This window comes from Cornus florida, unplaced genomic scaffold (assembly GCF_030987335.1).
Source record: "Cornus florida cultivar Cherokee Brave unplaced genomic scaffold, ASM3098733v1 CherokeeBrave_3.0.0_Hap2_Chr03, whole genome shotgun sequence".
Taxonomy (NCBI): Eukaryota; Viridiplantae; Streptophyta; class Magnoliopsida; order Cornales; family Cornaceae; genus Cornus; species Cornus florida.
Genome location: NW_026775573.1, coordinates 92,892,631 through 92,906,352, shown reverse-complemented (window position 1 = coordinate 92,906,352; position 13,722 = coordinate 92,892,631). Strand labels below are relative to the sequence as shown.

Below are 13,722 nucleotides of genomic sequence, written 5' to 3'. Positions count from 1 at the left end.
GTTTTAATGTGTAAAGATTAAATTTTGAATGAAAATACCTCAATCAAGGTACCTTTTAAGTCACTAGACCTTTTTAATGTATAAAGATTGAATCATTGAAAGAAAATGAGAGTTTTAAGTTAAACTTATTCGAGTTCCTTTTGAAGTCATAAATAGTGTTTTAATGTGTAAAGATTGGATCTATGAATGAAAATACCTCAATCAAGGTACCTTTTAAGTCACTGGACCTTTTTAATGTATAAAAATTAAATCTTTAAAAGAAAATGAGAGTTTTGAGTTAAACTTATTCGAGTTCCCTTTGAAATCACAAATAATATTTTAATGAGTACAGATTGAATCATAGAATGAAAATACCTAAATCAAAGCATATTTTAAGTCCCAAGCGCTTTTTAATGTATAAAGATTGAATCTTTGAAAGAAAATGAGAGTTTTAAGTTAACTTATTTGAGTTCCCTTTGGGGTCACGAACAGTTTGTTAATGAGTAAAGATTGAATATTTGAATAAAAATAACTCAATCAAGATGTCTTTTAAGTAACTAGAACTTTTTAATTTATAAAGATTCAATATTTGAAAGAAAAAGAGAGTTTTGAGTTAAACTTATTCGAGTTCCCTTTTAAGTCACGAAGAATGTTTTATTGAGTAAAGCTTGAATATTTGAATGAAAATACCTAAATCAATGTACATTTTAAGTCACTTAACATTATAAAGGTTAAATCTTTGAAAGAAAAGGAGAGTTTTGAGTTAAATTTATTTGAGTTATCTTTGAAGTCACGAAAAGTGTTTGAAGTAATGTTCTCTTGTATGCGTTAAAGAGTGCTTTAATGCATACAAGAGAACATGCTTCTTGTATTCATTGCCAATAACAAAATAAATCGTGGACCCTTTGGGGCTTTACATCCAATCAACTTATTCAAGTTCCCTTTGGGGTCATAAGGAGTGTTTTAATGAGTAAAGATAAAATCTTTGGATGGAAATACCTCAACCAAGGTACCTTTTAAGTCACTTAACCTTTTTAATGTATAAAGATTGAATCTTTGAAAGAAAAAGATAAAATGTTTTACTGAGTAAAGATTGAATTTTTGAATGAAAATACCTAAATCAAGGTACCTTTTAAGTCACTTAACGTTTTCAATGTATAAAGATTTAAATCTTTGAAAGAAAATTAGAGTTTTGAGTTAAATTTATTCGAGTTTCCTTTTAAGTAACAAAGAGTGTTTCAATAAGTAAAGATTGAAATTTTGAATAAAAATAACTCAATCAAGATACCTTTTAAGTCACTAGAGCTTTTTAATGTATAAAGATTGAATCTTTGAAAGAAAATGATGGTTTTGAGTTAAACTTGTTCGACTTCCCTTTGAAGTCACAAAGAGTGTTTTAAAGAGAAAAGGTTGAATCTTTGAATGAAAATACCTCAATCAAGTTACCTTTTAAGTCACTAGATCTTTTAATCTATAAAGATTGAATCTTTGAAAGAAAAAGAGAGCTTTAAGTTAACCATATTCTAGTTCTCTTTAAAGTCATTACACTTTTCTAATGTATAAAGATTGAATCTTAGAAAGAAACTGAAAGTTTTGAGTTAAACTTATTTGAGTTCCCTTAGAGGTCATGAAGAGTATTTTAATGAGTAAAGATTGAATCTTTGATTGAAAATATCTTAATCAAGGTTCGTTTTAAGTCACTAGACCTTTTAAATGTCTAAGTATTGAATTTTTGAAAGAAAATGAGAGTTTTTAGTTAAACTAATTTGAGTCTCCTTTGATGTCACAAAGAATGTTTTAATGTGTAAAGATTGAATCTTTGAATGAAAATACCTCAATCAAGGTACCTTTTAAGTCACTAGACCTTTTTCATGTATAAAGATTGAATCTTTGAAATAAAATGAGAGTTTTAAGTTAAACTTATTCGAGTTCCCTTTGAAGTTACAAACAGTGTTTTAATGTGTAAAGATTGAATCTTTGAATGAAAATATCTCAATCAAGGTACCTTTTAAGTCACTATACCTTTTTAATGTATAAAGACTGAATCTTAGAAAGAAAATGAGAGTTTTAAGTTAAACTTATTCGAGTATCTTTTTAATCACGAATAGTGTTTTATGGAGTAAAGATTGAATCTTGAAATGAAAATACCTCAATCAAGGTACATTTTATCTTTTTAATGTATAAATATTGAATCTTTGAAAGAAAATAGAAGTTTTGAGTTAAACTTATTCGAGTTCCCTTTGAAGTGACGAAAAGTGTTTTAATGAGTAAGAATTGAATCTTTGAATAAAAATACCTCAATCAAGGTACATTTTAAGTCACTAGACCTTTTTAATGTATAAAGATTGAATCTTTGAGAGAAAATGAGAGTTTTGAGTTAAACTTATTCGTGTTCCCTTTAGGGTCATGAAGAGTGTTTAAATGAGTAAAGATTGAATCTTTTGATGGAAATACCTCGATCAAGGTACCTTTTAAGTCACTAGATCGACCTTTTTAATGTATAAAGATTGAATCTTTGAAAGAAAAGAGAGTTTTAAGTTAAGTTTATTAGAGTTCTTATTGAAGTCACAAGAGTGTTTTAAAGAGTAAAGATTGAATCTTTGAATGAAAATACCTCAATCACGATACATTTTAAGTCAGTTGGCCTTTTTAATATATAAGTATTGAATCTTTGAAAGAAATAAGTGTTTTTATTTAAACTAATTCGTGTTTCCTTTGAAGTCACAAAGAGTGCTTTAATGTGTAAAGATTGAATCTTTGAATGAAAATACCTCAATCAAGTACCTTTTAAGTCACTAGATCTTTTTAATGTATAAAGATTGAATCTTTGAAAGAAAATGAAAGTTTTGAGTTAAACTTATTCGAGTTCCCTTTGAAGTGACGAAAAGTGTTTTAATGAGTACGGATTGAATCTTTGAATAAAAATAACTCAATTAAGGTACATTTTAAGTCACTTGACCTTTTTAATGTATAAAGATTGAATCTTTGAGAGAAAATAAATTGTTAAATTTAACTCAAATCTCTTTTTTTCTTTCAAAGATTCAATCTTTATACATTAAAAAGGTTAAGTGACTTAAAAGGTACCTTGTTTAGGTATTTTCATTCAAAAATTTAATCTTTATTCAGTAAAACATTATATCTTTTTCTTTCAAAGATTCAATCTTTATACATTACAAAGTTTAAGTGACTTGAAAGGTACCTTGATTGAGGTATTTCCATCCAAAGATTCTATCTTTACCCATTAAAACACTCTTTGTGACCTGATAAGTGCCGAATATTGTATATTCAAGCGCTCTTAATTGCATTAGTTAAGTCCATTATTTGGTCTTTATATATAGATTATCTTTATTTTTGTGTTTTTGTCTATTTTCAGGTGTACTCTCCAAAAAGAAGACTTTAAGAGCTTTTGAAGATCAAATGCAAATACCTAAAAAGAAGACTTTAAGAGCTTTTGAAGACCCCCAATAATTGAAAATGTCCTCAAACATAATCACAAAAGTAACCCCAAATAAAGGAAGGCGAAAATAAAAATAAGGACAATACAAATATAAAATGAAAGAAGTGTCGGGAACTATTCCTGAGCACTGGCTCAATCAGGTCCGACAAAATCCGAACTCTAAAAATAAAATAATGAAAAAATAAAATCCATACAAATGAGAAAAAGGAACTGGTCTCTACAGCATAATCCTAGCAAAAATGGTGTATGTGGTTGCCATATAAGGAAAGTTTGTGCCAAAGTTGACTATATCCACTCTACCAAGTGATGTGTCAACTCTAGAAGGCAGCCACTTCCCTTATTTAGGTGAGGAGATTGCTAAAAATCAGCAAGTGGGCTGAAAATATGAAGCATTTACCAAAGAAAGCTGAGGAAAATGTAGGACACGTGGCAAGATCCGGACCTTCCAGGTTGAAGTTTTCAATTGCTGTTGGAACTGCTGCCTTTCATCTGGGCAGTTCCAGAACGTGGGTAAAGGCTTGCAACAAGCATTCAACAACTAAAACCACTCCTTCAAAACTGCAATTCAAGGGACATCATGTTCTTACAAGTGTCAATACTATGAGAAGATTAAGGAAGACATGGGAGACATGGCACAATCCAGACCTTCTAGGTGAAAGTTTCCAACTACTGTTGGAATTGTTGCCTTTCCATCTGGGCAGTTCCAGAACGTGGGTAAAGGCTTCCAAACATGCATTCAACCGCCAAGACCATTATTTATAAGTTGTAGATCATGGGAGAATATGATTTTACACGTGTCAACACTGTGAGAAGGCTGGAAGATCGTGGGACACTTGGCAATCTGAAGACCAGCCAAGTGGAAGTTGTTGGAAGTGTCACATTTCCAACTGCTGCATGAGAAGCTCTATAAATAAAGCACTTAGGCCTAGAATGCAAACCCTGCTCAGCGCACACCACACATCAATATAGTATCTTTGCTATTCAATTTCATATCTCTCTCATTCCAGCAATGAATTTACATTATTTTTAATTTATGTCTAGCACTTTGCTATTCCATGTAGCATTCATTCTAGCAATGAATTCTCATAATGTTTAAGTTAAGGTCAGTACTTTCTTTTCCTACTTTCCAGCAAGTAGTTTTCGATACTTTCAATTACAAGTCCTGCACTTCCTTTCTTACATTTCAGCAATTACACTTTAGTTGTTTTATTCTAAAGTCCTGCACTTTCAATACTGTCTTTTTTTCCACTAGTCATAAAACAATCCAGAAGTCCTTTTTCAAGGCAAAAAGAATCTTTGAAGGTGGTCATTCTAGTCCTTCATACAATCGCCTGATCCCGACAACTTCCAACTAAAATATTGTTTGGAGCTTCACTTTGGAACGACTACAGTTCCTGGCACGTCCACAACTTCCTTTCCACACTTGGAAAGGACCACGATTTTTCACAAGCCAAACACATTGCTTTGATTATTTTTCATTGAGTGTGTTGTGTTTATTCTTTGACTCTTCAAAGTTAACAAATTTTTGCACCTACACCACACAAATATGCCTAAATAGCATTACTCCGGTGATAAATGTTTTAGTTGTAGTTTTGTAATAGTTTGTGATAACAATCTCAATGGGTTGAGTGGTTTAAAATAAATAATTTTTTCATGATTCAATTCAAATGTGTTATTCCCAAACACTACATAAAAGTACAAAGCATGCACATATACCAAATTGTAGGATAAGAATTTCATGGCTTCTGCATAAAGTGTTAGCGTGGAGAAAGAGCATCCATCACCTTATTGCATATCACAGGAAAGATTGTACCACTAAAATCAAGATTCAAGAACATCAATCCTACAAGAAAGACAGTGTTACGTACAATATTATGTTTGTCATGGATCAACCATCCATGAAGAAAAAATAAGACATTGTTGCTTCTTTTTTTAGGTAAGTCAATTTATTTGCTTCACATGTGGAGGGAGCTAGGGCTTGCTTTTCCACATTTCATCGTACTGCAAAAACAGATGTTTTTAATGTTGATTGATCAAGGTGGTCCTTTACCTTTTTAATTATTATGAGTCCGTACATTTACAGCCATGCCTTTCTATGGGGGGCGAACAAAAAAAATTGTACATTAAACCCCCAAGGGGTATAGAAGAATTGGCCTCAAGGACTATGTTTACAAAGCCAACGTCCCAAGTTTGACTGCCACATACTTGTGCCTTGAAGGATTAGTCTTATCCAAAAGGGTAAAAGAACAACCTTCGTCACAGATACAATGTGCATTTCTTCGGACCATAGAACTCAATTACTGCATCTTCGTACAGTGAATCGCCTAACAATGTTCAAGAAAACTGCCACTTCACACGGGAGAATATCAAGAAGACGTACATTTTAGTTGAGAGCAAACCATCCATTACCAAGCCATAAAAATAAGCCAATAACATATTATAAACTTCACATAATGATTTCATATGTCAATGTGTTTGTGCCACCAGTTTAACATTTAAAACAAGTATTACAATATATATTGGTACCTGATTGACACTAATTGTATTACAATATATATTGGTACCTGATTGACACTAATTGTATTACAATATATATTGGTACCTGATTGACACTAATTGTCAATTTATTTTGTCAGCACATATGCTGTAAATGCAGGGACACATGAAACAACTTCAGTTCAAGAATAGGAGAAGTATGTATTGAAACGACACGATCATACTGTAGACAAGAAGGATATATCATAACTAGGTCTCCAGCAAGAGGATCTCCTCTAATTTTGCTTCTTTTTCTTCTCAAGATAAAAGTGGTTACTTTGAAAATTCAGGATTGCCCAAACCAGGTGACGAAAACCAATCTCTGGCCAAAGCGCAGAAGGAGAATATATATAGGAATATGCACTTTGCCATAGAAGAAAGTTGCTGAGGCGCGTCTCACCAGAGGTTCGGATTAAGATGTCTGGATCAGGTGCAACCGCCATATACATGTGCTTGTCGATGTCCACTACTTTGATACTGTTCTGACCATGGTAATAGTACTCTTCATTCCCTCCAAGTCCATTTGAACCATGACCAGCTCTTTTCTCATATTTTTCTTTACATGATTGTTGAACAGCATTTGCTATCTCGTCGGTAGATGTATAGGCAACACAGATAGAGAGCACTGCTTTGGAGTTGGCGGCAGTGGCCTCCATTGCTTTCTTGGCTGCCTCCCGGACAGGTTCACTCAATAGCATTAGATTTCCAGCAAAATGAACCCTCACCCCATAGCGGTTGACAAAACTCTCTTCCTTCATCAACCCTTCAATCTTTTCCAGCATCAAGTCCATCAGGGTCTCCACTTCTTCAGGTCGTCTCTTGAAATTATCAATGCTGAAGGCATAGACTGTTACGTACTTCACGCCCAACTCATAGCAGAACCTGAGCACAGACATGAGAGCCAAGAACCCGACATTGTGCCCTGCACCTTCACCCATATTCCTCCCCTTTGCATATCTACGGTTCCCATCCATGATGAAGGCAATGTGATTGGGGATGGGACCAACAGATAAAACAGAATAAATGCATTTTCGCATGAAAATGCCAAGCTTCTCTGAAATCGAGTTTATTTTGATATCACCACCACTTTTTTCCATTGTTGAACCACACAAACTATTCATGTGCACAACCAAAATTAATTAGTTCAAACTTCAAACCATTAAGAAACAAAGTAATCTTATGCAATCAAACATAATTTTGGTACAGAATTTCTCATATGAAGTGTTCCTCTCACCACAAAATACAGCACCGTCTGTGTTTCTGTTAATTTAATGCATGCCTCTGTTTCATTAATCTAAATGAAGTTTTGTATGAAATTATTGTTTCTGTAACATTTTTCTGAAGGACCAAAAAAAAAAAAAAAAAACAGAACTCAATTAGGATGTGTCATTAATTCATTGGATAAGCTTAGCAAGACGGAGAGCACGATGACACGACTAACTGGTTCTTGAACGGGAGTTCTCATAAAACAGCCATATCTACAATTAGGCATCAACAGGAAAAAAAGAAGTCGGATAAAAGTTATCATAATCAAGTAGCCCCATCCTGGAGAGAGCCACATAAAATAAAACTATAGTCTTTTTTGTTTATATATGCGTATCAAAAACATCTTATGATTATCACCTTCTCTCTAAACAATATTGATGCAGATGTAATAAATTATTAGGCATCACATAAAGAGTAACATACAAGGTTTTCATTAATGAAGGGAAAAAAAAACAGTACAGATAGAAAGATATATCTAGAGAGATGACTTCAGGTTAGCCTATCTAGAAATAGACACTACTTGAAGTTGAACATATATGGAAATTTAAGTGATGAGGTTGAACAACATCCAAATTTTTGAAGAAAAAATAACTAATTAGATAAATATAAAAGAAGTGTCAATAAAGATGAAAAGCGTTACCAAAACCTGAGGAAATAAAGCCTGACCCTCTGAATTCACATGAAATAAAAGCAATGTAACTAGAGCATTGCCATTATGATGATATATAGCACAGATAATGCTATAAATAGAGAAGCCTGAAGAAAGAAACTGAAAGCACAAGGACCAATGGTCCCATGTGTAGTGAATAGGAGGACAAGTGCTTGCTTACAAACCTTTAGATACCTGCAAACATGCCAAAAGGGTGAGTGTCTTTATATGTATATGTGTTGGGCTCAATTTATTTATCAACCATAAAAAATAATAATCATTAGGCATGAGTTGGTTGCTAGGTCCACGTGGTAAGAAATTAATGGACACATAAAAGAGTTAAAGGAACCTGCTTCTTTATATCTTCTTTTGCTTTCAAAGAAAGAACCTAATTTGGTTGGCCATAGATTAATAACATAAAGTAGAAACACAAGCATTATTTAAAAAATTAAAAAGAGAGATATTGTTTACATGTGTTCCTCATAGTTGAAAGAGACCTAAAAAAATTGCAATGATTCAGCTTTAACATGCCTTGCTCTTATTAGTTGAAACTTGAAACAAACCTGCAAAAGACATTGTTTTTATTTTGAAAAAAAGGAGAGGGCTGGGGTGGCATTTTAAAAGGAAAAGTTGAGTAATTTTATCAGTAATGATAGAACATTTTTATTTTATTTTATTATTATTATTATTTTTATGCACAACAGTCCTCTCACCAAAATCTGTTTGTTGAAGGTCCATCATCAGCAAGTTCATGTGCCATACCTTGAGTAAATACAACTTAGCTCAACAAAGGTTTACCCCAACTATTTGGAGTATGCCTGTCAGGCTAACACAAACACAAACACAAACACAAACACGTGCCCGAGTGTGCGCGCGCACACAGAGAGAAGAGTGCAACTCTATGAATGATTTCAATCATCACAACTACCATAGTATTCTTCATTAATCTGAGTATTTAAAATCTACAACCATGTGAGAGTTCTATCATTACTGATAAAATTACTCCCATGAATAAATAATGATTTATGTTTAAAATAATATCAAACAGAACTGAATAGACCAACCAAAATAATTACAGTCAATATCATTGACATTCTCATCTATGTAACACAGCTCAGCAGTTTAACAACTCAGTTTGCAACACTTCCAGGAGATCAAACAACAGAAAAAATAGAGACTTGTTCAATGTAAGAATCAGTGTACACGTGTGGAAAGACCTCTTGTTTGTTCACAGTAAGTGGTAGAATCCAAGTTGTTACGCTCGCAGTGAATGTTGATAGTTTCCATTTCCATTTTGCCTGGGGTGATGTGGAGAACGATGATGTAAAGGCTGTTGGCCATGTTGATAAGCTGTGCGATGTGTATTAATTCTACGCTCCCTTGGCCTTTCATTGACAGCTTCAATCCGTTCGAGTCTTTCCACAACTTCTTTCATTGATGGCCTGGTTTTGGGTTCAGGTCCAAGACAACTTAGAGAAAGCTGAGCAACCTGTACTGCAGCTTTGGAAGGATACTTTCCTTCCAACCGCAAGTCCACTATGTTCTTTAACTTTCTTCTGTCATATAAATATGGTTTAATCCAGTCAACCAGATTATGTTGCCCACTCGGACGGTTTGTGTCAAGTGCTCGTAAACCTGTCAGCATCTCAACCAAAACGACACCAAAACCATACACGTCGCTCTTCACATATAAATGTCCTGTTTCAAAAAGAATTACATTAGTATCATAGCATATCATGAAATTAGGTAGGTATAGCTCAAGTTGCTTTGAAACAAGCAAATTTTCAGAAGCTTGATTTGATAAAAATTTTGCCTCGAGCACCAAAGCTTAAAAATTTTGGGGGTTACCTGTGGCAACATACTCGGGTGCAGCGTAGCCATATGTTCCCATAACCCGTGTTGTAACATGTGACTGACTAGCTGAGGGACCCATTTTTGCCAGGCCAAAGTCCGATATTTTTGCATTATAAGACTGGAAAAGACAACAAAATATATATGTTAGATCAAGTTGATTTCATGCTTCCTCTAATAGAATCTTCTAGTTGAGCAATGTGTTTCTGTCACCCGTTAATTCAACCTTCCTTTCACCACCATAATTTGGCGGCCTGAAATAGGTATGGGTTTTATAGGGGAAGGGGGGAGTTCAATGGCACAAATTTGAGTGAAGATTGCCACATTATCAGGGGGATAAGAAGAAAAAGGCAAAATACTCGACCATCAAATAGTTCACGGTCCTTTATATCATGTCATGGTAGTAATTTATCAATTGAAGGACTTACCCCATCAAGCAATATGTTTGAGGCCTTGAAATCTCTATAAATTACTTGTTTCTCCGATGTGTGCAAGAATGCCAGCCCTCGAGCTGCTCCTAATAAAATTTTAAGCCTTATTTCCCATGGAAGTGGCTGAACAGCTGAGCCCCCTGCAAGTCAAAGCATGTGGTGTTTAGTGAACCAATTATATGAACTTAATTGATTTATAGAAGACAAAAGTGTATCAACATTTGCTAATGCTACAACATTTATTATAATATTAATATTATATGTTAAAGCCGTACTTCCGAAAAGGTGATTCTCCAAGCTGCCCTTTTGCATGAACTCGTAAACAAGAAGTAGCTCTTTATCCTCCCAACAATATCCCAACAACTTAACAAGGTTAGGATGATAAAGCCTTCCAAGGAAATTCACCTCAGACTGCACGTATAAATGAAAAAACAAATAAGCAAATGACATTCTGAAGAACTTTTAGAACTGCAATTATATAAAATGCAATGGTTAAACAAGTAACTAGTTTTCCCAAATATTATAGGGGAAGAGAGTAATAAATAATATCCAAAACTTTAGAAGATTATCAATTACACATAGTTAAACCTACCACAAGTGTGTAAAAAGTTGCAGCAGAAGTTTTTGTACTTATATCAACTCTAAGTCTATTTTAATTTTTTTTTTTTTTTGAATATGACAGGACCAACTAACTAGGTCAATTAAACCTGAAGATTATACCCACAACTCCAATAGAACGACCCCATCTGAAAACTGCATCGTAACATCTTTCAGCCATTTACCTAGAAATTTAGTCTAATTTATGTGGTTCGTGATTGAATAATTTTTTTTTCCTTTTCATTTTAATTTCTCTAACTGAACAGTAGGAGAGCAGGGGCCTGGCTACAGCTTTGTCTTCACAGTTAAAATCAGAATGTGCTTATGGCTTCAGTTTTGCAGACCGGAAGTCAAGAGTTTTTTTGTTTTCTCCCCTTTTATGTTCCCAGTTTTTGTGACATTCTTCACAAAAGAGCAGAAGTATGGTTATTCAACTCCAAAATACCTTATCTATATAATCCTGTGGCTACAATATTGTAATAAATAAGAAACATAACATTTAAATCATTTCGTTTGGTATTAGTGTCAAAAAGTTCAAATCAAAGTAACTACGGATATAAAATAGACTTTAAAAGCACTTTTGTTTTCCAAATAGGAACTTTGATACAAAAACAATTTCTTTATTATACCATTTAGAAGATTCTTAAACTATTCTCTTGTAGATAGGAAGGCAATTCAGAGCTATATGTAAATACATCTCAACTATCATTGATTATAAGAATGTGGACAATGAAGAAAAGCAAGGAAAGGGAAATTAAACTAAGAAGAAGCTAGAAGACAAAGAATACAGCACCTCAGAATTTAAATTTAATATATGTGCAAATGAGTGTTTTTAAATAAAATAATAATAATAATAAAAGATGGCCAAATCATTCCCCCCTCCCTCAACATCCACCAAGATATTAATAATAATAATAATAATAATAATAAACTTCCATGAAATTAGGTATGTGGTGCCTATCGTTTATTTATTTATTTTTGTGTGTGTAGGTGGGTGGGGCAGGAGGCAAAAACCCTTGCACACCATAACCAGCAATGTTTTAGGTTTCTGAACAAAGAAAGGCATCCATGTCCATTAAGAAAGAGCCTTACGCCATATATAGAAATAACAAAAGGCATATCCAGTCCTCTAAACCTACCCAACCCTGCAACCATTTGCAGCTGACAAAACAAATATTGCGAGGTAATCAAATTCATATTAGTAATTTGTTTCTTGAGCCAAAAAAAAAAAAAAAAACTTAAGTGTAAAGCTAAAAAGAGGCAAAACACAAATTGAATGCCAATAAAATAAAATAAAATAAAATAAAATAAATAAAATGAATGGTCCTGAGAATTACCTGCCACTCTTCAAAGCCTTGCATGCTTTCAGAATTCAACTTCTTGACCGCAACAGTCATTCCACTACCATTCCTAGGTGTAACCTTGTCATCGAGCCAACCCTTGTAAACTTTCCCGAAACCACCTTCTCCCAAAACTGTATCTGCTCTGAAATTTCTGGTTGCAATCTTCAATTCCGCAAAAGTGAATATCCTCAAGTTGGGGGTGGGCAAGATCTGCCCACCCGGAAAAGTCTCATCGTTGCCACTTGCAGCCGAGAACTCGCTGGCAGTGGACAGGTTGGTGCCACCTGAAGATGTTGTGCCTCCTGAAGATATTGTGTTACTGGTTGTCTGTGATATTCCTGATGCAATATATAATCATGGTCCCAGAAAACAAGAAGTCAGGAAATGAGCAACCCAATAGAGATTATACAAAACATGCTATAAAAATGACATGAAATTCAGCAGCTATTAAGACAATTCCAAAAAGTAAAGCAAAACCCAGATTGTTAATTGAGAAAATCAATCCAATGTTATTTGTTCTGTGGCCTGATTCCCCCCAAAAGTACAAAAATTGAAATCGAAGACAGACTGTCCTGCCATACCGAGAATAGATGAACTAATGTCATAGAAAATGAAATTTAGCAGCTATTAAGAGAATTCTGAAAAAGTAAAGTAAAACCCAGATTCTTAATTGAGAAAATCAATCCAATGTTGTTTTTACTGTGGCCTGATTCCCCCAAAAAATTACAATTATTGAAATCAAAGACAGAACTTGTTTGTACTACCATACAGAGAATAGATGAACTAATGTGATATAAAATGAAATTTATCAGCTCTTAAAGAAATTCTTTAGAAAATTAAACTTCTCATCAGAATTATTCATATTAGTGTAATATTACCCAAAAATAAAATAAAAAAATAAAAATAAAAAACAATTAAGGAATTGTTAGAAAATGGCAAAATTAATGGAGAATTGGTACAGGAAAACCAGAAAAAATAAAATAAATAATGAAATATGATTGTTGGGGTACCTGAACTAAGGTTGCCAGTAGTGTTAGGGCTTTGGGTCCTAGAAAGAGAAGCAAAGCAAATCCCCATATGAATCTCTATTTGGTTACTACACTTTGTGTTTCTCTTTGGAGCTTGGATGTTAATCAGAGACAGATAGGGGCATAATTTGGTTGATGATCAATGGCCTTCAAAGCAAGTTCTGCTTTGTATTGATCTTATTCAGACTCACCCCTTTCATCTATTTGCTTCTATTTTATTCAATACTTTTCTTGACCATGACCATTGACTACGCTCTCTCTGAGTTATATCAATATGATATATATTTCACATATATTATATATGGTTTTACATTGCTGAATAGTGGTATAGAATTATGTATGTATGGATGTATGTATGCATATGAATGAATGACCAAGTCATGGTATGGAAAAGCTAGAGAAATTCTGGTTTTTAATTGCAGACAAACCTTGGTCCAAGTCAAATAGCCGTGTAGATGGATCAGCCAGTCAATAACCCCCCATCTCTCTCTCTCTCTCTCTCTTTGTAGGGAAATGGAGATTCAAACAAGGCAACGACTTTACGATTTAGATAAACACCCTTTTCATCAATGATGTTGGGTCAATG

At 33.7% G+C, this 13,722-nt stretch overlaps 2 protein-coding genes across 4 annotated transcripts; both read right to left on the bottom strand.

Annotated features, from left to right (window-relative positions):
- Nucleotides 1-5,858: 5,858 nt before the first annotated feature.
- Nucleotides 5,859-8,053, bottom strand: LOC132300887 (dehydrodolichyl diphosphate synthase CPT3-like). Of its 3 annotated transcripts, none has more exons than XM_059798168.1 (2): nucleotides 7,878-8,053; nucleotides 5,859-7,084 (listed from the first exon to the last, which is right to left on the bottom strand). In XM_059798168.1, exon 2 carries the CDS (start codon nucleotides 7,066-7,068, stop codon nucleotides 6,208-6,210), a length of 861 nt encoding a protein of 286 aa, XP_059654151.1. In that variant the 5' UTR covers nucleotides 7,069-7,084; nucleotides 7,878-8,053; the 3' UTR covers nucleotides 5,859-6,207. The 3 variants fall into 3 exon arrangements, with proteins under 3 accessions (XP_059654151.1, XP_059654152.1, XP_059654153.1); XM_059798169.1 differs by having other exon boundaries at nucleotides 7,884-8,053; XM_059798170.1 differs by lacking the exon at nucleotides 7,878-8,053 and adding an exon at nucleotides 7,206-7,851.
- A 742-nt stretch (nucleotides 8,054-8,795) lies between these two features.
- LOC132300886 (probable serine/threonine-protein kinase PIX13) lies at nucleotides 8,796-13,489 on the bottom strand. The gene is made up of 6 exons (XM_059798166.1): nucleotides 13,119-13,489; nucleotides 12,103-12,446; nucleotides 10,444-10,579; nucleotides 10,166-10,308; nucleotides 9,735-9,858; nucleotides 8,796-9,584 (listed from the first exon to the last, which is right to left on the bottom strand). Exons 1-6 carry the CDS (start codon nucleotides 13,183-13,185, stop codon nucleotides 9,142-9,144), a joined length of 1,257 nt encoding a protein of 418 aa, XP_059654149.1. The 5' UTR covers nucleotides 13,186-13,489; the 3' UTR covers nucleotides 8,796-9,141.
- Nucleotides 13,490-13,722: the final 233 nt, after the last annotated feature.

Bases quoted from the DNA above. Each gene is read 5' to 3' on its own strand.
- LOC132300886 (XM_059798166.1), bottom strand. From the start codon at position 13,185: ATGGGGATTTGCTTTGCTTCTCTTTCTAGGACCCAAAGCCCTAACACT. The intron at 10,580-12,102 runs GTAATTCTCAGG...TTATACGTGCAG, and splicing joins AAGGCTTTGAAGAGTGGCAG to TCTGAGGTGAATTTCCTTGG. The intron at 10,309-10,443 runs GTACGGCTTTAA...TTTGACTTGCAG, and splicing joins GGAGAATCACCTTTTCGGAA to GGGGCTCAGCTGTTCAGCCA.
- LOC132300887 (XM_059798168.1), bottom strand. From the start codon at position 7,068: ATGGAAAAAAGTGGTGGTGATATCAAAATAAACTCGATTTCAGAGAAG.